Source organism: Phaethon aethereus (genome assembly GCF_964289735.1).
Source record: "Phaethon aethereus genome assembly, chromosome: 1".
In the NCBI taxonomy this organism is placed as follows: Eukaryota; Metazoa; Chordata; class Aves; order Phaethontiformes; family Phaethontidae; genus Phaethon; species Phaethon aethereus.
In genome coordinates, this window is record NC_138575.1 from 187,444,355 (window position 1) to 187,466,045 (window position 21,691).

At 36.6% G+C, this 21,691-nt stretch overlaps 1 protein-coding gene across 2 annotated transcripts in view; it reads left to right on the forward strand.

Annotated features, from left to right (window-relative positions):
- Positions 1-19,117, forward strand: part of NAA16 (N-alpha-acetyltransferase 16, NatA auxiliary subunit) — a gene marked incomplete at both ends in the record, with an annotated part of 66,520 nt that extends 47,403 nt beyond the window's left edge. The window contains 11 exons of one of the 2 annotated variants that reach the window (XM_081998071.1): positions 7,714-7,786; positions 8,024-8,193; positions 8,549-8,701; positions 10,632-10,760; positions 11,304-11,517; positions 13,530-13,723; positions 14,464-14,572; positions 15,065-15,178; positions 15,748-15,891; positions 18,545-18,642; positions 18,917-19,117. In XM_081998071.1, coding sequence (XP_081854197.1) covers positions 7,714-7,786; positions 8,024-8,193; positions 8,549-8,701; positions 10,632-10,760; positions 11,304-11,517; positions 13,530-13,723; positions 14,464-14,572; positions 15,065-15,178; positions 15,748-15,891; positions 18,545-18,642; positions 18,917-19,117 — 1,599 coding nt within the window. The remainder of the gene's footprint in view (positions 1-7,713; positions 7,787-8,023; positions 8,194-8,548; positions 8,702-10,631; positions 10,761-11,303; positions 11,518-13,529; positions 13,724-14,463; positions 14,573-15,064; positions 15,179-15,747; positions 15,892-18,544; positions 18,643-18,916) is intronic. The other variant, XM_081998072.1, reaches the window with a different exon arrangement.
- Between the last annotated feature and the right edge of the window lie 2,574 nt (positions 19,118-21,691).

The following is a 21,691-nucleotide window of genomic DNA, read 5'->3' on the forward strand; positions in this document are numbered from 1 at the left end:
AAGATGCATCACGGAGGATTATTCAAGAAATACTATTTTAGAAGATGTTCTTGTTTGTGCTATCATTATATCAGCTTTTTTAGTGCTACGCTGTTTCTGGGGAAGGTTCTGTTTAGAATGGTGTGGTGAGCATAGCATCAAAACAAAAGCAAGGAACCAACTCTTTGTAGTATTTCTCTCCATTATTTTGTGAGTTCAGCTCCCCAGCTTTCAGCTCTGTGTTGGCTGGTTTTGTGTGTGTGTGTGTGAATGATTACCGTTATCGGAAATGGACTAATGCTGGAGACTACTCAAGGGATGGTTTAGTACTGTTGTTGTGTGCTGCAGACCAGCTGCAAGCCCTGGTCAAAATTTTGACATGAAAGGCCTTCTCTAGAACATTGAGCCAGCAACTGCTTTCTTTTTTTTCTGTCTTAACTTATTTTTGTATTAAGTTCATAAATACTTTTCGGGGTCCATTGATACTGCTTCTGCATATTGTGAGCACCTGCTTCTCTCTCTCTTAAATAATATCTCATTGTAGCAAAGACTTAAAGTATCGATGTAGTACTCGTGGACTGTTTTTATTGTTGCTTCTCCATTTCCCATGAGGCAGAGTACTGCTTCAGTGTACGTACTGGATACCTCTTCCTTTTAGCAGGGCCTATTGTGATAGGACAAGGGATAGTGGTTTTAAACTAAAAGAAGCTAGATTTAGACTAGATAGAAGGAAGAAATCTTTCCCAATGAGGGTGGTGAAACACTGGCACAGGCTGTCCAGAGAGGTGGTGGATGCCCCATCCCTGGAAACATTCATGGCCAAGTTGGATGGGGCTCTGAGCAACGTGATCTAGTGCAAGATGTCCCTGCTCATTGCAGGGGGATTGGACTAGATGACCTTTAAAGGTCCCTTCCAACCCAAACCATTCTATGATTCTGTCTATCTTGTGAAAGATACTCCGAATTTGGCCACAAGGACTTTAGTCTGTTAATGTCAGCACGGTTTTCTTCTGGCCCGAAGATGACACTTTGCCAGGGCCACTGTTGAAAGGCTTAATGTGTCATTCAGATTTGAGTAACATCTAGAAAAGAATTCTAGATGATGATGACTGTGTTGAAGTTGCACAACAGCAATTTCCTTTGGGTATTCTGTAGCAAAACAATTTCCAAATGGTTTATAGATATTTTGAAAAGTACAACTACCTTTTCAATTTTCCACGCAGACATAAGGATTCTTACCAAGTCTAGTGGATGCATTTTCTGCTGTGCTGGCAAAGTGGTGTTACAAACTCAACTACTCTGCATTCTCCTGAATAAAGAATACTATTCTTACTCAGGGAACCAGAAAGCTTTGTTCAAGCACAAGTACTTACAATACTGGTGGTGGGAAATGCTGTCAAAATTCAGTTGTACTTTGAGGTGAAAACAGGTTGATTTATTCAGTTTTGAGACATACTCTTCTGCTGTTTAAAGTAGAATTTTTGCATCTTCAGGAGTTGGTTTTTCAAACAAGTACTCATCAGATTCAGATGTTTGATTTGTTGATGGCAAATGATGTGGTTCTTTGGGATCAGTTTCTGTGACCTGCAGGGCCACTGTTGTCAGCACCATGCACATTACCTGCAAGAAACAAGTTTTCTTCAGGAAATAAACTACTGTGGAGAAGTCTCTATTTAAGAAGAAAGGTTGTTGAATTCCAAGTTTCAAGGACAAATAACATAATCTTTCTTTGAAGGGCAAGAACACATACTCTTCTTTTTCTGTATGCGTCCTTTCACCTTGCGTGAGAAGGCAATATGCAGAAATACTGCCTTTGCAGGTTGTTTTTTGCGGTCCTTCTCCCACTCTAGGTTGTCAGAACCAGCTGAGAAATCAAGCTTCCCAGTGGTGAAGACCACCTATGTTGACACTTTGAATCCTAAGAAAATGCAGCTGTCTGACATCTGAACCAAATTGTCAGATTCCAGAATTGAGAACATCTGTCTTAAGAAACATCCTCTTTAATTTCCAGCCCAGAAGACGTATCATGCTGTGGATGATGAGCAAGTTCGTGAAGGGTATTCCCTTCTACCTTCTGTTTTCCCTCTCTTTTTCAGGCCCTTCTGCAGCAGACATCTTTTTGCTAGAACAACAGAAATGCTTTATCAATATAAAATAGAATGTTTCTGCAAAATTACTCCCGTATTTTGAAGGAGGGAGAAAAGTTTGGCAGGAACCCATCCCCTTCCTCAGGAAGGGCTGCTGTTGTCTCTAAAATTGGCTGCAAAGTGAAGTTCAGAAAGGTTATGTTCCATGTAACAACTGCCTCTGAAATGAGGGGAATGCCTATATAGGATGTATATGTTACTTCTGATACGTGTGCCAAAATAACAGCTAGTGTTTGAACTTTCAGGCTGCTAACTATTTGCAAGATACCTGCTCAGTAATACCCAGGCAGTTCTGATGCCTGGGTGTTCAAAATCTTTTTTCATGCAACAGAAGGTTTTACGTACTGCTTCAGGATTGGGTATCTCAAGACATGTGTGTGTGAGTCTGTGTTTGTGTAGATGGGGAATAAGAAGCACCCACGCTTTCAGCTCTTTGTTTTTTCCTGTCTTAAGTACTGATACTAGACAGCTTTTGAATATAGTATGATCCTTCTACGTCATCCTTCTCTTACAGTTTAATTCTTCTGAGCAGGTGAGGCCTTGTGAAATTTCTAGGGGTTTTCTATACCTATCTGCTGTAATTACTGAGAAGATAATACACAGAATTTTCATGAGAAGCCTCTTTGGGTCACCTGCTGGAAGCTGATGAACTGTTGGCTAATTTTCTTCCCCTAGCCCTTTGTGGAAGGTTATAAAAAGGATCAGCTAAGTGTTCCCCCATGGGGAAGTCTCCAGCTCTGTCATGGGGGTCTCAAACTTGTAGCATCCATTGAATTTTGTTTGAAGAACAAGGTACAACTTGAGACACTGAAATTTCAGGAGTTTGTAGGTTTGACACTGAGGTGAGGTTGGACTTTTTTCTGAGACAGCAGCATCCTTCTGTTAAAGACAGCAGTTACTATTTTGGAATGGGTTGCAGTGGACTGTGCAGCTGCTTGAAGGAGAAGAAAAAGTTACTCTCATTAAAGTAACTGAACAATGAAGATTATTCTGGATGCAGTGTAGAACTAAATAGCTAGTCTTAAAGTTTCTGTTCTCTTAAACCCACAAAAACAAACAATGCAAATACTTAGCTTCTGGTATGTATGATTTTTAGGCATTCCATAAGGAAACAGTCAAAGTGTTTTTTAAAGTGTCAGTCTCCCACTGTGTGGGAATTCCCAGAAGTGATACACTTAATGCATGATGGTGATGGGCCATTTTAGTGATTTAAATGTCACTGTACATATTTGGGCCAAGTAACATGTGATCTTGTTCCTGTCTTGTCTTTTTACTCTTCCTCACTATTTTGTATCCTTTTTCATTGCTGATTAGGCAATGTAATGTACCCCTTCACCTGTGTCTCAGTAGTCTAAATATGTATGGATTTTGTAATAGTTAAATCTTTCTATAAAAATGCATACTAGAGCACATCTTTATAAAGTATTTCTGGGATTTGCCTGAAGATTTTTCTACACTGATGTGTAACTAAATTTTCTTAACTTTAGAAAACCCTTGTGTCTGTATAAACAGGTCAGTATTATATTTTCTTGTTTGGGCAGCTTTATAGATGCACATTGAAACTTTATATCTCAGTAGCAGTATTCAAACTTTCCCTTTTGGTTGTTTGCCTTTGAGAACAGCACAGATAATACTAAACACATACTCAGGAATTCAGAAGGCAGGGACTCAAACCTGTGCCAAATGTGAAACATACGGATTGCCTCTGAAACTGCCTATGGTAGCTTTTAATCTGTGCACTGGAAGTGCTGGTAACTTCTTGCTGACTTCTAATGGCATCAACTGAAAAAAATACTTAAAAGTAGTTACTGTGACGGGTAAATTAACAAGCTGAATCCTTTTTTTTTTAAAAAGCTTGACACAGCTTGAGTCTGACCACTTCATAGTACATTACAGTATTTCTATAGGATTGGTATTGATAATTCAGTTCCTTTTCTTGCAGTTGTTTCACTGAAGGAAATACAGCATTAGTGTCTCCAGGGTTGTCATTGAAACAGAAGTCTAATATAAAATATTCTGCCCAACTGCTGTAATAGTAGGATATACAATCAGTTTAGTAATTTAACTTCCATAGTAATGAACCAGAGAGTTTGAGCTTTTTATCTGAAAAATTTGCATCCCTGCTTTGCGCTAATGGGCTGTTGATTTCATCTTCCATTACGTATTTCACTTCACCTTTGTTATGTATGTTTATTAAAACCCTTTCCATACTGCCTTTCTCTTTACTTTTATTCCTTTGTCATTCCATCCAGCTTACCTTCTACATGGAGTGTAATAAAATCAAACTAGGATTTAGGCTACTGTTGCTCTAACATCTCATTTTGGCTCCCCATGTTATTGTTCTTATCTTTGATAGTCCTCTTCTTTTGCTCTTTGTCTACAGAAAAATTTCTGTGGCCAGAGTCACTTGATATATGCACAGATTTCCATTTAATGACTGGCCCACAGCTGCTACCATAACAGCTACAAGTGATGATAAAAGAATACTAGCCATCAGCCATTTACCTGGAAAACAGTGACTTTCTCTTAGGCTGTCCCTTACAAAAGAGGACATAAAATATTTCTCAGTATAATCATATAAGTGAAAACTAATGCTCACAGGAAAAAGTAATTCAGAAATGGGGTTCAAGTGAATTGTGTTCCTGTTGCTTGCAGTTTAAAAAAGAAATTAAGGTATGTATGCATGATACTTACTCCAGTCACAGTTTGTGAGCATGTGCAGTTTTAATCTTTACATAAGGTATAGGAGGGAAAATGAATATTTCGCTTGTCTGTGCTAATGGGGATGACTAAAGCCCGTTTCCCCCTTCTTGGATTCGTGCTTCTTAGTTCATCATTCTTTCTTAATTACATCAGTTGTTGTGACCTATAAAAAGGTTTGAATTTTTGGTTTTTTAAGAGGCTTCTGTAACTGGTGGCCCCAGTTCTGGAATCGGCTCCATTCTTCTCATAACAGAACCTAAGATTTGTTGATGACTTCAGTTACGCTTTTGTAATACCTTAAGCTTTTTTTAGATCCATAGCAAGGGAATAACAAACTTTTTTTCCTAGAGTAATACCATTTGAAATTAACTCATGGCCGGTATCATGGTATTTGCGGATACCTCAGCTTGATTAATCTTAATTCATGTTTCCAGATCATTTGTTTCCATTACATGAACCTGTAATTACTTACCTAAATTATTAGCAAGAGACTGAAGCATAAGCATAAAAAGGGAGGGAAAAGGCTCCTAGTAGTCATAAGAAACGAAGATACTGTCATTTTCATCAATGTCTGCAATAGCCTAAGTACCAAATTTGCATTATTTTTGTAGCTGTTGCTTTCACTGCATACTTGTTTCCAAATGTGGTGTTGAAAGTAGTTTCGAGAAGACAATTCCAGTGTAGGTTTCTTGGACTATAGAAGCCAAAACCACTGCAGAGTTCTGAATTTGGAAGAACGTAGCATCTTTAAAAAACATGGTACTGTTTGGTGTTCTCCGTCACCTCAAGATCAGAGGATTGATTTAATTTCACTGTTACTGTAAGCCGATTGAAGACCCTCCTGTGAGGAAGCCTTCTCACTGCCCCAGGTCTGTCTACTGCCAGCTCCCCCTGCTGATACAACTAGTAATTGGGCATCTGTATGCTGAGGTGGAGCAGGGAGTAAATCACTTGTAACCATTGATACAGCCACTAGCACTGGCCCAAAGCAGGAACCAGGCACATGTGACTCAGATGGTGGTTCCATTCTTTTTGGTGGTAGCATGGTCTTTCTCCAGCTGTGAAGCCATACTCCCAAGTGTGCTGTAGTGGAAACAATTATGATACGGAGTTTGGTAGTGGCAGGGTGTGTTTCTCCCTTTACACGCAGTTCATTTGCAGTCTAGCAAAGCTGGCTGGTCTCAAAGGAATTTGAGTTTACTAACAGTCAGGTGAGAATAACTTTGGGAATACTTTGTTGCAGTGAAAAGCAGCAAGGAAATAACGCTTATCCTGTTGTACATACACTGCAGGCCTACTGCCTGAGGCAGATGCTTACTCTGCATTTAAACTCATTTTAGAGAAGAGAATCTTCAAAGATATTCTGAGGTTGTTGAAGGTTTCTTGTAGTAAGTAGGTGTCTGAGGCCAGAGAACAGCCTAGTGTATTTATTTGCCTTTGTCCATTTAATTGTGACTTCTCTACATTCCTTTATCACTTTGTAATTATTTGAAGTTTAATAACACTTTATTTGAGATTTTGATACCAGAAACAACTTCTAATGGGATTTGTCCTGAGCTTTCCAGAATGTGTCTGTGTTCGTACATTTTATTACACTTTTGAGACCTTTACACTGGCTGCATATGACTTGGGTGTGTTGCCTTCTCCACTCTTTGAACCCAAATGTTTGGCATTTCTTGCCTATTGGGATAAATTAGGTTAACTATAGTAGTATCCTTCAAACTGTGTACTTCATTCTACTTTGTTCTTCTAGAACAAGGTTTACTTCTTTCCCCTCCTCTCCCAGAGTGTATCTTGAAGTGGCTGTGTGCTTTGTGAAATACTGCTTTTTAGGATTTTGCTGTCTCTCCACAATATTTTTTTATTCTATTCTTGCAACTGACTCTTTTTTTAATGTAGAATCATCTTTTAATAATTGCAATGTTAGGTTTTTATCATCTATAGGTTTCACCTAATTGGTGAATGTAGCTGTTATCCTGCTATGCTTAACAGTCAGATCTTATTTTTAAGTCCCTTCTGTGTTTTGGGTATATATACATAGTTCATATTTCTTTCTTTAGTATTGCTCTTATTTCCTTAAGAGGCTGGTTACTTACTGGATGTGGCAGGCACGTTTGGAATGTAGCTACAAAACAGGTTGAGCATTTCATAAAACGCTTGGAAATACTACGTGGCCCTTTAAGCTGTGGACCTGGTATTGGAATAGTTCATTGTCATGAAATGCGCTGGGACTAACATTTGTGTATATTGTAAAGTCAAACTCATATACTGTGAGTTCAAAGCTGTATGGGTGAATTTTGAGTCTTCAACCTTGGAGTGAACAACAATGTTGTTGACAAGGTCTGATTCCAGGAAGTATTAGCCTTCAATCAATCAATATATATATTTCTATGTAAAAAGATGCAGCCTGTGTTCTAGGCCATGATAACTTTAACAACAAATCTATAATAGTACATATCAGCCTGCCAGAAAATCACGGAAGCCACTTCTATAACTTTGTTATGGGAAGTTCCTGCAGGGTCTTTTCCAAAGCACCTTTATTCAGCTGTCTTAGTTTGGACACTTAAAAACTAATAGTATAAATAAATAAAAATTCCAAAATACAATTTAAAAAGGATACTAATGAAATGTACTTGGTTACTTTCTGCTGTAAGCTGCCAAAGATTACACCTGTTTCCCTGCTGTATCACCAGTTAAAATGGGTGATCAAAGGTACCTTCTGAAAGGTGAAGTAAACTATATGAGGATACATCCAATTTCTTTCCCAAATTAAGTAATTATTTCAGTATAGTTTCTCTAATTTTGCCCAGGTATTTTTTCAGTGTGTTAATTTATGTAAACTTGATAGTAAAGCATAATTTAAGTTGACTTTTTTTACATGTAGGTTTCTACAATCCAAGAACTTGTTACTGGTTATGAAGCCTCTTTGAAAACTTGTGACCTTTTTAGTACATGTGGTAAGTTTCTATGGTCTTGTATTAATTACACTGTATAGTTACTAATTTGTTTATGATAGTTACCAAGAACTGTTGAAATGCTGGTACTTTTTGCAAGAAAGTAATTGTAATACCTTCTAGTAAATGAATGCATTACAAGAAATTTTCTGGATTTGCCAAGCTTTGTTTTTTGTGTGTGTTTTTCAAATGTAGTCTTGAACTTTACTGGTTACTGTAACTTTTTCCATTTTCTTGCAGAAAACGGAGAGAAAGAGCCCCCAACGACACTGCTTTGGGTTCGATATTTCCTGGCACAGCACTTTGACAAACTTGGCCAGTGTTCCTTGGCCTTGGATTACATTAATGCTGCAATTGCAAGCACTCCAACATTAATAGAACTATTCTATTTAAAAGCAAAAATTTACAAGGTAAAAAGTGACTTTGGACATGCAGAGTACCTAGTTTATAAAAAAACCTCATCAGGCTGGTGTGAATGTGTGGATAGTATTTCAGTTAGCAATGGTTATGGGCACCAGTTTTCATGTGGTTTTTTGGGACTCTTCTGTCAGGAAGAAAATGAAAACCCTTTTGTTTAGGTTTTGCAGAGCAAGTCACAACTTGGAGCGGGTTGTCATTCTGAAAAAATCTGGGGGTTGGGAGAGTGAACAACAATACTTGCCTTCTGTTATTTCTGAGGGAGAAATACCAGTAACTACAGATTTCAGGAGTTTGTCAATAGCAGGCTTATACTGAAAGTTAACTATTTAATTTTTTCTCTAACAGCATGTAGGTAACCTCAAGGAAGCTGCCAAATGGATGGATGAAGCACAATCTTTGGATACTGCAGACAGATTTATCAATTCTAAATGTGCTAAATACATGCTGCGAGCAAATATGGTGAAGGATGCAGAGGAGATGTGCTCTAAATTCACGAGGGTAAGTATATTGCTGTATTAAAGAGAGGTTTTGTTTGCCTCTGGCAGTTTATTTTTCACTCATGTAACTTTTGACCAAAAAAAAAAGTAAAATCTTTTATTAGTGTCCAGTTTTAAGATAGTGCTCTAACACTTAGTGGTAAATAATTATATAGAATCATAGAATGGTTTGGATTGGAAGGGACCTTTTAACGATCATCTAGTCCAATGCCCTTGCCGTGGGCAGGGACATCTCTCGCTAAATCAGGTTGCTCAAAGCCCTGTCCAACCTGACCTTGAACACTTCCAATAACGGGGGCATCCACAACCACACCAGTGTCTCACCATCCTCACAGTAAAGAATTTCTTCCTTATGTCCGATCTAAACCTGCCCTCTTTCAGTTTAAAACTTGTTACCTCTTGTCCTGTCACAGGTGAAAAGACCCTGATGAAAAGTCTCTGTCCTTCTTATAAGCTCCCTTTATATACTGAAAGGCTGCTGTAAGGTCTCCCTGGAGCCGCCTTTTCTCCAGGCTGAACAACCCCAACGCTCTCAGCCTTTCTTCACAGGAGAGGTGTTCCATCCCTTGGATTTTTCATGGCCCTCCTGAACCTGCTCTAACAGGCCCATGTTCCTCTTGTGCTGGGGGCCACAGAGCTGGACACAGGACGCCAGCTCTATAGACCCAGTAAACAACTGAAAGAAATGATTGTTCAAAGGTAGTTGTCCAGAAGTACTTTTTTTATTGCCATACTTCAAAGTACCTCTCCGGAAATGTATCTGATGGATATGTTCTTTACAAAACCTGCCATTTCCCAGTAATACCATCTGACCTAATGGCACAGGAATGTGCACTATATTCATTGTGATTTAGCATTAACAAATTAATTTGGACTGGAACATTCAATTCCTTTAAGCTAGTACTACAGACAAAAAAATTAAAGCAAATCCTATCCTTAAAAGATGGAGTAAACACTTTAGGAATCTAAATTTTATTCACTGTCAAAAATACGGACTTTAAAGACCGGATTTCCATATTATTTAACTAAATATGAGGACGGCTACTTGGTGGGATTTCCTGGAGCATATAAATGGGTTAGGATCCTTAATTCTTATTAATTTTAGGTGTGAAAACTCTTGAAGGTGAATCCGAGCTTTCTAGATATTTCTAGGAACAGTTGAAATCTTGATTACTAAAACTCATTGTGTATGGTTGTTGGAAGTGTTAGAGAAAGAGACAGAGAACTTTAGCGTAGATCCCTGTGGTAAGACACATATCTGATCCTAAATAATTAAACATTGTGAGTTAAGTGGGTTTTCTTTCTGGTATAAAGACTGTTCTGAAAATTTGGTGGCTAGTATTTGTGATGTGAAATGTGCTTCCAGGTTGTTTATTCCTAATCTAGAGCCTTGAAACTATAAAGAATAAATCCTAGGATTTTTTTTGTTTTGCAAAAATATGAAGTATAAATCTAACTTCACTTAGGCTAACCAGTTCGAAGAAACTTAAAATTTTTCATACCACAAGGTAAAGTAGTAAATATATTAGCGGATTTTTAGACTAGTAGATGCCACTTAACCTCACAGGTAAAAACAATGAAAATTGTTTGCTGAACTTAAATATTTTTAAACATAATTTTGTTTTCTGCCCCCAAATTGTAAAAGTAAGACTGTGTATACAAGCACAAATTAATCTTAAAAAATCTGAGATGCTAATCTTGTTCAGGTAATTTTTTTTTTTAAATCCTTTAAATCTATTCTTCTCTATCTTGGGGAGCATAGGGTATCACAAGTATTATTCTCAGTTGCTGGGTGGTTATATCCATTTTCTGTTGCATTCCAAGTGATTGAAGGACTAATTGTTTCCTATTAGTGGTCTGAAACCAGCCATAGTTGAAAGAAGCAGCTGGTAAATGATAATAGCAAAAGGTGATAATGACACTTATTTCAGGAAGGAACTTCTGCTATGGAAAATCTAAATGAGATGCAGTGTATGTGGTTCCAGACTGAATGTGCTGCAGCTTATCAAAGGCTAGGGAAGTATGGTGATGCCTTGAAAAAATGCCACGAAGTAGAAAGGGTAAGTAGGTGCAAACACCGTCAATTTATTTCCCAATATTTCTTACACACTAATGAAGATATTTGCTGATATAATGAGCATTATTTTATTTGCATATAAAGTTTCTAGTATAATGATTTTTAAAAATAGGTTAATACTTGGTTATTTATTGTAATAAATTTCATCCCTAGCTATTATGTGAAGAATGGTTATTTGAAGTGAAAAGGATTCAATATCAATACCATCTCTCCTAACTATAAAACTTTATGCTGTCTTTTGTCAGTTGTTGGTTTTAATCAGAATAATTGAATTTCAGTTGGCTTTTAATGAGTGCCGAAGTGTTCGAACAGTCACATCATAGTTTTTAACAAAATGAGTTTTTTCTGGCTGGGTTTATTCCCTACTGACAGATTCTCTTGGACAGTCAGTACTATAAGGATATTTCTATGCCTGTTAGTAAAAAAATACCAGTTGTACTTTTTATTCATTTCCATCTAAGTAAAAAAAAAATAGACTTAGTAAGGGAAGTGTGTAAGAGTTGTGTGTCTTTTTTTTTTCTTGAAGCATTTTTTTGAGATAACGGATGATCAGTTTGACTTCCACACGTACTGCATGAGAAAGATGACTCTTCGTGCCTATGTAGATCTTCTGAGACTAGAAGATGTGCTCAGGAAACATGCCTTCTACTTCAAGGCTGCCCAATCAGCAATTGAAATCTACTTGAAGCTCCACGATAATCCTCTTACCAATGAAAGCAAAGAACAAGAAGTGAATTCAGGTATCTAGACCATAATGGAGGTTCATGTGTGTATGACGTGTAAAACCTTATTAAGCTAATTATGTGCTGTAGAATAAATGAGTTGTAACATACACAAGTCTTTCCTCTTCTCAGTCACAATTTGGTAACTGAAAAGAGATCATAGATAACATGCTACAGTGTTCTTCCTTTTTGTTCTTCTCTCATCATACTGTAAAACTAGTGAATGAACCTAGCTATAGTTGGAGTACTTAGAGGAGTGGCATTTCAGAATATTAAGAGGAAAATTAAATTCAGTTCAGCAATTTATCCATTTAAACAAAAGATTAATGTCATTAACAGACTAATTATGAAACAAGGGATAGATTTTGTGGGAAAGCAATCCGAATTGTAAGAATTTAATTTTGATCTAGTGTATTTAACTTAGTAATACTAGTTAACGCTGCATTACATTTTATCAATTCTCATGTAACTTCAAGACCAAAGAATACATGGATAAGTGTGTATTAACAAAACTAATACATATCTAAAATTAGTGTTAAATGGAAAGCAGACTTTCTTAGGAAACCAGTGAGGTGTAGTTTGAAAATCTGAGGATTCAATGACAGTGAGTTGAGGTGTTTTTCTTTAAGATAAAAAGTTGCTTCTCCTTTTGTGGAATTGCAGCTACTGTCAGCACTGCAGTGGCTGTTGATGCTCTCTGCAAAGGGAGGAATATTTGACATGGGAGAGAAGTTAAATTAAACCAAAAATGTCCCTTAATATTGCCAGTAGAATCTTATCTTTCACTCAGAGGTGAATAGTAAGTTTTTCCCTATCTGCCTATGTATAATGAAGTATGTAAAAAAGGCACACTTCACAGCGCAGTGCAACTTGCATCTTTTTTTCTCTCCAATTTTAATTTTTTTCTGTATATAATGTAAGACTGGTGTGTGACTGAGTCTAAGAAGTAGTTCCTTTGCCTGCTGTGCACTGGGATTCGGGAGACTCATCCACAGGGGAGGACAGCACTGTATGAATGGGGTAAAAACACTTGCTTCTCCTTGCTTCCCTATCTCAGAATGGTGTCTGGCCCCAGCAGAGAGATCATGGTGCCATAGCCACAAAAAAAATGTGGGCTTTTTTGTAGCCCATTCTTCTGTTCCTCAGTAGCCCATTTTTCTGTTCCTTGCAATGTTATTAGCACAAATCCTGTTCAGTGAAACACCACAGTAAAGAGAGTGGAAACTACAGTATTATTCTGGCTAAACTGATCAGGTCAATGGGACAGCAAGGAAGGAAAAAGGAGAGGGGTGAATGGAAAGGCTGAAGGCTCCTCACTTCTGTGTGAACCTGTAGGAAACCATGTTTTGTGTGCTCTGCTTTTCATGCAACTGTTAAATTTTCTTGGTTTATCTAAATGCTAGTCCAGTCTAAACATCTGAGTACAGCAAGCAGCCTGAAGATTCATATAATGGTCCTGTTAATACATACCAGAATAATTTACCTCCTCACCCCAAACAATACAAGTTTTTCCTTGCATCGATTTAGCTATCCCATTGGCATTTGCAGAAAATTAATGCAATTATCATGGCTGTATATTGTTCAGACACTTAAAACAAGCTTGTTATCTTTCATTAAGATGGAGTGTAAATCTGTCTGGATGTTTCTAGTTAGTGTTAGAAGGAAGCTGAACTACCGTCAATATGGGAGCTTAGTATTACCCTTGAAAACCATTGTCTGTTTTCTAAGGTAAAACCTGTGACAGATGCAACAACTTCATGTAGTTAACCTTTTGAACCGTTGAAGTTTTTATAACCACTACGTAAGAGAAAAATATGCAAGATCAAGTGTTGTATTATGCTGTAAATGGTAATCCAGTAGTAATGTTGGACTATATAGTGATGATAGTCTGGCAAGTGCTGATATTTACAGAAATTGCTGTAAAAGTATGCCATTTTGATATGGGGGAGGAGTGTAGTGGCATGTCAGAGTTTGAGAGAAACAAGATTTTAATTAAATAGTCTGTTAATATGTTACCTGTTAATATGTAGAAAATCTCTCGGCCAAAGAATTGAAGAAAATGCTTAGCAAGCAAAGAAGAGCACAGAAGAAAGCGAAACTTGAAGAGGAAAGAAAACATGCAGAAAGAGAGCGACAACAAAAGAATCAAAAGAAAAAGCGAGACGAAGAGGAGGAAGAAACTAGTGGACCCAGGGAAGAGCTAGTTCCTGAAAAACTGGAAAGGGTTAGCATGGCCTTTCATGTTAAATTCATGTGATTATCATAAAAAGCCTATAATATGGAATTGCTATCGGGTTCTCCTAAAAGAATCCATTTTTTTAACGAAATCATTTTTGTATGCGAAGACACCTTTTTGTAGTCTACCTCTCCTTACACTAAAGAAAAGTAATATTTTCCTCTAATAAATCTAAGTTCTATATTAGTAACATTGTTACTTTCTTTAAATTTTGGTTTTTTGAACAGTAGGCTGTTCTTCATTAAAATAGATACTGAACAAAAAGATGGTTCTTGCCTGAAGAACTCTGGTTTTCATACAGTAAATAGAGAAAAACTAACAGAAATATGGTTGCATTTCACAAAATTGAAGACATGAGCCAGTATTTCTCTAAGCACAAAGAACTATCTTCTTTATCACAGTAACTTCAGAAGCTGGAGCTTGTTGTCTAAGGTGGTCATATTGTTTCCTAAATGCTAAATTATGACACTGAGTACTTTATATAAGCACACACCTAAGCAGAGTTAGCAATGAAGTTGTTTTTGTCAACATGAAATCATTAGCAAACAGTTTTAAACCTTGCTGTCCAAATAAAAATGTTGTGGTTCAGTTTTAATTCAGAAAGCTATCTACAGTTAACCTTTGGCTTCTGATGATTTAAATGCTCTGAATAACAGAAACTGTCCTTGGTGGTTTTTGTTTGACATTTATCTTAAGCTTTAAATTTCACTGTGTTTTTATTAAAACAGGTAGAAAATCCATTAGAAGAAGCCATTAAGTTCCTTATCCCACTTAAGAATCTTATTGGAGATGACATAGAAACACATTTATTAGCATTTGAAATATACTTTAGAAAAGGTAAAGTACTGCATAATTTTAGTTTTGCTCTACAAAATTTAACCCTTCACTGCAGCCTATGTTATCTGAGTGTAGCCTAAAATGCTCTGGAATATATATTTGCTTGACTGAAGCTGAGCTTTGCATCATATCCAGTAATAATAGGGGGTATAGCACTTTTATTTTAAGGGTGGCTAAACAAAAATAAGAGCCAAGTTAGTTGTAGTATATACTAATAAATTCTGTGTAAAGGTATTTGTAATGTGATCTCCAGGGGAAAACAAAGCCAAACAGATAGTAACATCATCTGTGCAGTGTTGCCAGAGTTCAAGCAGCAGGCATTTCTATTTCATTAAGTAATTTGGATGGGAAAAATAAATCTTTCTGATTCTGTGACGGCATTGATGTTTGTAATGTTTGTATTAGATATACCAAAGAAAACAGTTGATATCAAGAAAAAAATTTCTGTGTTCTTAATCTTGGTATGTTTTTGTTGTTTTTTCCTTCCCACAGGAAAGTTTCTGTTAATGTTACAGTCTGTCAAAAGAGCTTTTGCTATCGATGGTAATAACCCACGGCTACATGAGTGCTTGATTAAATTCTCTAAAGCTGGTATGTGCGTAGGAAGTACATGTGTATGTATAAAGGTACAGGAGGTTATATTGTATGAGGATATAACTACATATTTTTGTAATGTATAAATGCTCTTGAAACAAACTGATCTGAAGAAAAATAAAAATTGTTTGTTTTCCACGGTAATACCCAAGAAAACACAGGCTGTGCTATGCATGTGTCTGCATTATATTATACTCCTTCCTCCATTAATCCACCAGGTGGACCCACTAACTCATTTTGGCTACATTTCACAGAGGAGTAGGTGTTCCAAAGATCCTTGAAATTCTTATCTGCTGCTTGCTTTCTTAAATGTTATGGTACACAGATTTGTTGACTGAAGCAAAGTATGTGTTGTGAACTAGCAGCAGAAAGTTTACCTGTCAGTGTCCTTTATGAGTGTGTTGCCTGTAAATGTGTTGGTAATGCTTGTGTTGACATGTTTGGAACAGAAATTTGGGTTTCTTTCTGTGCCCAGATTTTGAAAAGGGGAATTTTAGCTATGATGTTTATCGCTTCACACTGTTTTCTACAGGTGTTTAAATGGCCTTTTTTGCTTCTCTCTCTTACCTTCCCCCTTCTAGTATCTGACCATAGTAACCTCCCAGAAATTGTGAGCAAGGTCCTAACTCAAGAAATGCAGAAAATCTTTGTTAATAAGAACTTGGAAAGTTTTAATGAAGAATTTCTCAAACACAATGCTACCTCCATTCAGCACCAACTGTCAGGTTTGTTTAACTTTTTAATGCTCTTCAAAAGAGATTAAGTGATTTAAATCCAGAATCTTTCTCTGCAGTCTATAATTCATACATATATTCCAATGAGCCAGAATTTCACATGCTTACACTGGGGTGGGGTTCTGCCTGCTTTTATCATGTGAAAAAAATCTCATTCACTTTTTTATTAGAAGCATAAGGAACTTGCTGCTTACGTCCAAAAAGTGTGACCAAACAACCACAGATATTCAAGTATGGAAGCACTGTTGTCCCTCCTGTTGCAGTTTCCAGTTTTGAAACTATTAGAAAATACAAACCAAAAAATCTTATATATTAAAAGCAGGGCTTCTTCCTGTTTTCTTATCAGCTGGAATGTTCCTACTCAGCTTTGTCACATAGCAACAGCATCAATAAAAATATCATGACAAACTTGTTAGGCTACTTCTGCTTTTCTGCTTCATGGTCAACAGTGAAAATGTTGAAATGTGACACTCTTGCACTGTTTGTGAAGAGCTATGAGTAGCTGCTGGAGATAAGTCAAAGGAAGTTGGAATTGAAATTTGTCTGTCTACTAAGTACAGAAAGTTTTGGAATAAAAACATGTCACCTAAGAAGATAATAGAGGAGGAAAAAAAACCCAAATGCCTCTCCAGCAGTTTGGAAGCAAAAGTAAATGTAGATTTATCTAGATTTATTATCACATCAAGAATTTAGAACAGTACTGATCTCACCTAGTTCGTAGAAGTTACTGAGGGTCTGTCTGTCCAGAGTCATTGGAGAAAGTTAGCTTCAGAGGATTATTCATCTCTCTTAAAGGAAGGTTAGGTAACTTTACCCCAAACCTATAGAGGCCATTAAGAGGTCCATTTCAGGACAGCATCTTGAAAGAAATACTTGCATCCTTTTCTTCTGAGCAGGCTCAAGTTCAGATATTTCAGCAGGCAATCGCTCCTGATTCTTAAAGATGTGTTCTACTCTTGTCATTGTTGGGCATCTAACTGGATGTTTTCCAGACTCTACTTTCTGGTCCTGTATTATTATGGAAGATAGTATAGTCATTTTATCATAGTAATTGTACAGGCTAAGACTGTCATACTTCAGAGTTTGGCTCTACACTGTCTACATCTTTAGTGCCTGTCAGAACCCAAGCTAGATCATTGGCAGTGACGGAACCCGTATTAGAGACATGTCAGGGAACCATTTGAAGAAGGTGAGTCTATTCACACTCAGGGGAGGTAAGGGGCTTAAATGTGCAAAAAGCTCCTTAGGGTCCATCGATGGACCTTAGCGTCCATTGATCACTGTGATCAAACAGTGTATCAATTTACAGGCAGTGGGAACAAATGTAGAATTAGGATTTTGAAGTGAAATTAGGAGTGAACTAACTATAGACATGTCCTTGGTAGCTTTAGGTCTTCACCTATGTGTCAGACTTCTGTTTATGCTGAAACAGGTTTGAAGTGATTGACTTACCTACTGTACAATTTATAACTTCTTAAACTGTCATCTTTAATCCAGGTTTGAAAATGTAAAGGTCTAAAAGATCTAAACCCTAAGTCTGAGAGTACAAATGAGTGTTTTCTTAGTTTAAAATGATTACTAGTAAAAAAATTATAAGCATAATTTTAATCCCTTTTCAATTTCCGTGCCATAGCCTCCCTGACTTTAAACAAATGTAACTAGGTTAAGTTTAATAAGTTTTTTGACAATGATGACTTAAACCCAAATATATTCAGTCTAGTGATTTATTTTTCTGAAACCTTCTGGATACAAAAAGCAGTAAGAACTAGGAAGCTTACTTTAATTAGAAAAACAAATTTAATAATTGAGGAAATGAGCAAGAGGAGACAATACACTCGGGATGTGGGTTTTCAACTTCTTCAGTAAACCGATTTATTAAGCTTTTTGTTCTTTGTAGAGAACTATGTAGTGAGGTGTGTCTGGACTTTGAGAAATACAAAGGGAACTCTATGAAATGCCTACATGTTCATTAATGTGAGATTTTAAACTAAAGCAGCTATGATATGAGGAGCAATACAGTATTTTGCAGAGATGCACAGACCAGTTTTGATAAACCGTGGTCCAAGAAGCTGCATAGCTACAGTAATACAATGTCTTACTACTTATCAGTGCACTTTCCTTGCACCTAAGCTGTTTCACTCAGCTCCAGGTTAGTAGCCTAGCTTGGCCTTACTTTCTGCCATACAGACTTCCTTCTGGACTGTGTTCCGCAATTGTTCAGTAACCGTATTGTTCACTTTCCTCCATTACTTTTCAAAAGAATTCAGAGTGTCTCTGAGAAAACGTCTTTTACTTACGTCTGTATTTGTAGGATGGATTTCATTTAACCTGCTGATTTGAAGGGCTTTGTTATCAATGTACTTTGTATGTGTATTTCTTGACAGGTCTTCAGTAAAAGTGAGGCATTTCACTTTTGCAGAAGCAGATCTTCTGTGTTACTCAATCCTGATGCTTCTAATAACTTTCAAAATAGCTTTAATTTTCTTAAAGTTGTAAATAAGGGGGGGAAATAGGGTTTCTTAAAACTTCACAGAAGTCCTAATTCACACAGATTTATAGGTTTTCGGATTCTGTGTTGTCTGTGAATGTAGTATTGCATTTAGGAATGCTGTTACGTAAGTGTTGTGTTCTTTCTTGTGATAAGGTGCAAAGATGATGTATTTCCTGGACAAATCAAGACAAGAAAAAGCAATTGCTGTTGCTACTAGATTGGATAAAAACATGAGAGACAAAAATGTGAAGGTAAAAGATAAAGAATTTATCAGCTGAAAAATGTGTAGCATCTTAAATAATGTATACTTAAGTGCAGGATAATATACATTCTACATATATCATGATAAATTAATATTAATTGAAAGAACAAGTTTTCAGTTTTTTCCCCCCTAAGTAACTATAAGATATCTGGATACCAACGGAGAAGCTGTGTATGCTCAGATTCGTATTATTTAACAGTACCTTTTTTTATTCTAAAACCATTGTAAATCAAATTTATTAACTGTTACTTTTGTTTCTTTAGACATTAACAAAGGTTTTTGAGGCACTGCTTGACGGCAGTTTTGGAAGCTGCCACGCTCAATGTGAAGAATATCAAGCAGCATGTCATAAACTGTTTCCTTTTACATCTGCCTTTATGCCTGCCACAAACGAGGACGATAGCAACATTGCATCTGTGAATCATACAGCCATTAACCATGATTTACTGTCTAATGAAATTTGAAGTAGCATGTGCAAGCCCGTGTGTGTGTATACCTACATGCACACATGTATATGAAACTCTGACTCTCACTACATGCTGGCTGGATACAGATCAGGGTTACTCTTCCAGGTTGTATTTTAATATCTTTAACAGGTATAAAACAAAATATTTGCATAGTTAAATGAGATGGAGTATGCTATTAGTTATTTTTTTTCTCCCAACAAAAACTGCCAATATTTATGTAAACATTATCCTTAATCAGCATTTTTCATGTTTATACTTGTACAGTTTTAAGTCTTTTAATAATCCATCAGCCCTCCCTCACAAAATAAGGATGTTAAAGACTGCTTTCACGTACGTGTTATTACATATACAGATAAATGTGATCATATCTTGTTAATAAATTATCATTTGAACGTTTTTAGCAGATAAAGACTGAAGTGCTGCTTGAATCGCCCTCTTCATCTATTACTGTTGTTTAGGGTTTTTCTGGTTTTGTTTTTTCTTTTTCTTTTTTCCTTTGGTCAGTTTGGTTGCTTTTGAAGCACAGTGACAATGAAAGCATTGGGGGGTTGCATGTTTTTGTCAGGTTGTGTGTCTTAAATGGAACCTGTGTTGATGGATATGAAGATTAGGTTTGTGTAAAAACAAAAAAAAAGTATGGCTTTTTGAAAACTATTCTATCTACCTTGTGTTCCATAGCTATTGTTTTCTCAAGTTTATGGTCAGTTTAACGTTTTAAAGTTTAAGTATCCTAAAACAATTCCCTGTGAAAATATAATGAATTTGATACTGTTTGTCCTTTGTTCCATCTTCCCCTTCCTCCTTTTCCTTCTGGTTTCTCCCCATCTGTTCAGCTATTGACACTTAAGTTGAAAAAGCTGCACCAGTTTTGGGCAAATGCAGAAGGTACAGTAATGGGGAATACAGTTCTCTACATCATAAAAATTCACTGGTAAGTGTACTGTATGACCTTCATTAAAAGTCTTAGTTGTCCACTTATGGCCAATACTCCAGTACTTCTCATGCCTAAATACTGTTGCTTTAGGTGCCGCAAAGCAAGTAGTGTGTGAGGAGTATGTTTTACATTTAAAAACTAAGGGAGCACAAAGAGGCTGACTACAAATCACAATGAACCTTCTCCTTATTTTGTATTCTGGTGCATTAACTATTAAACATACAACAAAATGAAAGTCTGAATCTAATACACCTACTTAAAGCATAGTATTGCTGGACAAAATGGCTACATGTGACAGCTTTACATTCTATAAGAATTGCTATGAAAACATAACAATACTGTGGCTTGTACAGAAAAATCCGTTTTCTGGAAACTGTAATGGAATCATTCAATCTTGGTTTGTTTTTATTTCACTGCAATGTAAATAACTTCAGTAATATTAACTAGCCCCTCAAAGGCAAATATAAGTTCATGAAGAGGGAATTTTATTAAGACAAATAAACTGTTCTAATTAAAATTCTCCTTTGTGTCATCTGTTTAGATTCAAAACTGTTGAATGGAAAACTCACTGTAAAATATTGCCAACATATGTTATGCTATAATAAATTATTTTGTACACACTTGCCTTTGGTTTGGAATTTTTGTGTATTTATGGACATCAAACTTCAGCCTGTCATGTTCATTAGTTTTTTTCCATTCAGTTGCACATTCAGTGGTTTAATGTGAACTCTATATAGTAGTAGAGAAAAAAAAAAAATATCACTGTATTTAACATGTTGAGACATATGTATACCTCTATATATAGTAAGGTGCTGCCCTGAGAAACACCGCAAGATGTTTTTCTCTTACGCATTCACCATATGCCATTTGTTGTGGAACAACTTGCTCAAAGATGTCTTGAGGAGGGAGAGGTAGTTGACCATAATGGGATTGGTTTTGCTCAGCTGTACTCTAGAAGCATTTTATCAGCCTGCATAAGGTAAAGATATTAAGTGGTATGGTGGTCTTCTGTCTCTTAGAGCAATGACACATTGGCAGAGATTTAATCCAGGTGTTCAAAAGAAGGCTGCAGTGCTGTAGGTGGGAAGGTAAGACTGCCATTCCAATCCTCTGGTACCTGTTTAGCTTGAAACTTTAAATCAGCCTTGAGCAAAAATACCTGGGGTATCTTCTCAGCAGTTTATTCTTTGAGGAGGTAGATGGGTAGTTTTATGACTTCTAGACTTAAGAACTGTAGGAGCTCTTTTAAGAATTCTGAAAATACAGAAATTAATTCTTCTGTCGCCTGTTGTGTGGTTTGGTTTTCTCTTAAAACTGCTGGAGGCATAAGCTTCTGCGTTTTCTTCAGGGCTGTCATCCCATGTGTAAACTGCTTGGAATAATAGAATCATAGAATTGTTTAGATTGGAAAAGACCTTTAAAAGATTGTAGGTGCTTGGCAATCCTGTAGACCATTGCAAAGAGCATACAGATGTCCTAGTATGAGAAAGATAACAAAAATAATGGAGAAGAATAGACACTAAGGAAAGGTGTTTAAAATACTCTCAAAAGATTTGGTGTCTTGTCAGTAACTTGAATTAGAAAAGGCATCAAACTTAACAGGCCTGGTAAGTCTTCCCAGAGGAGATGTGCAACAA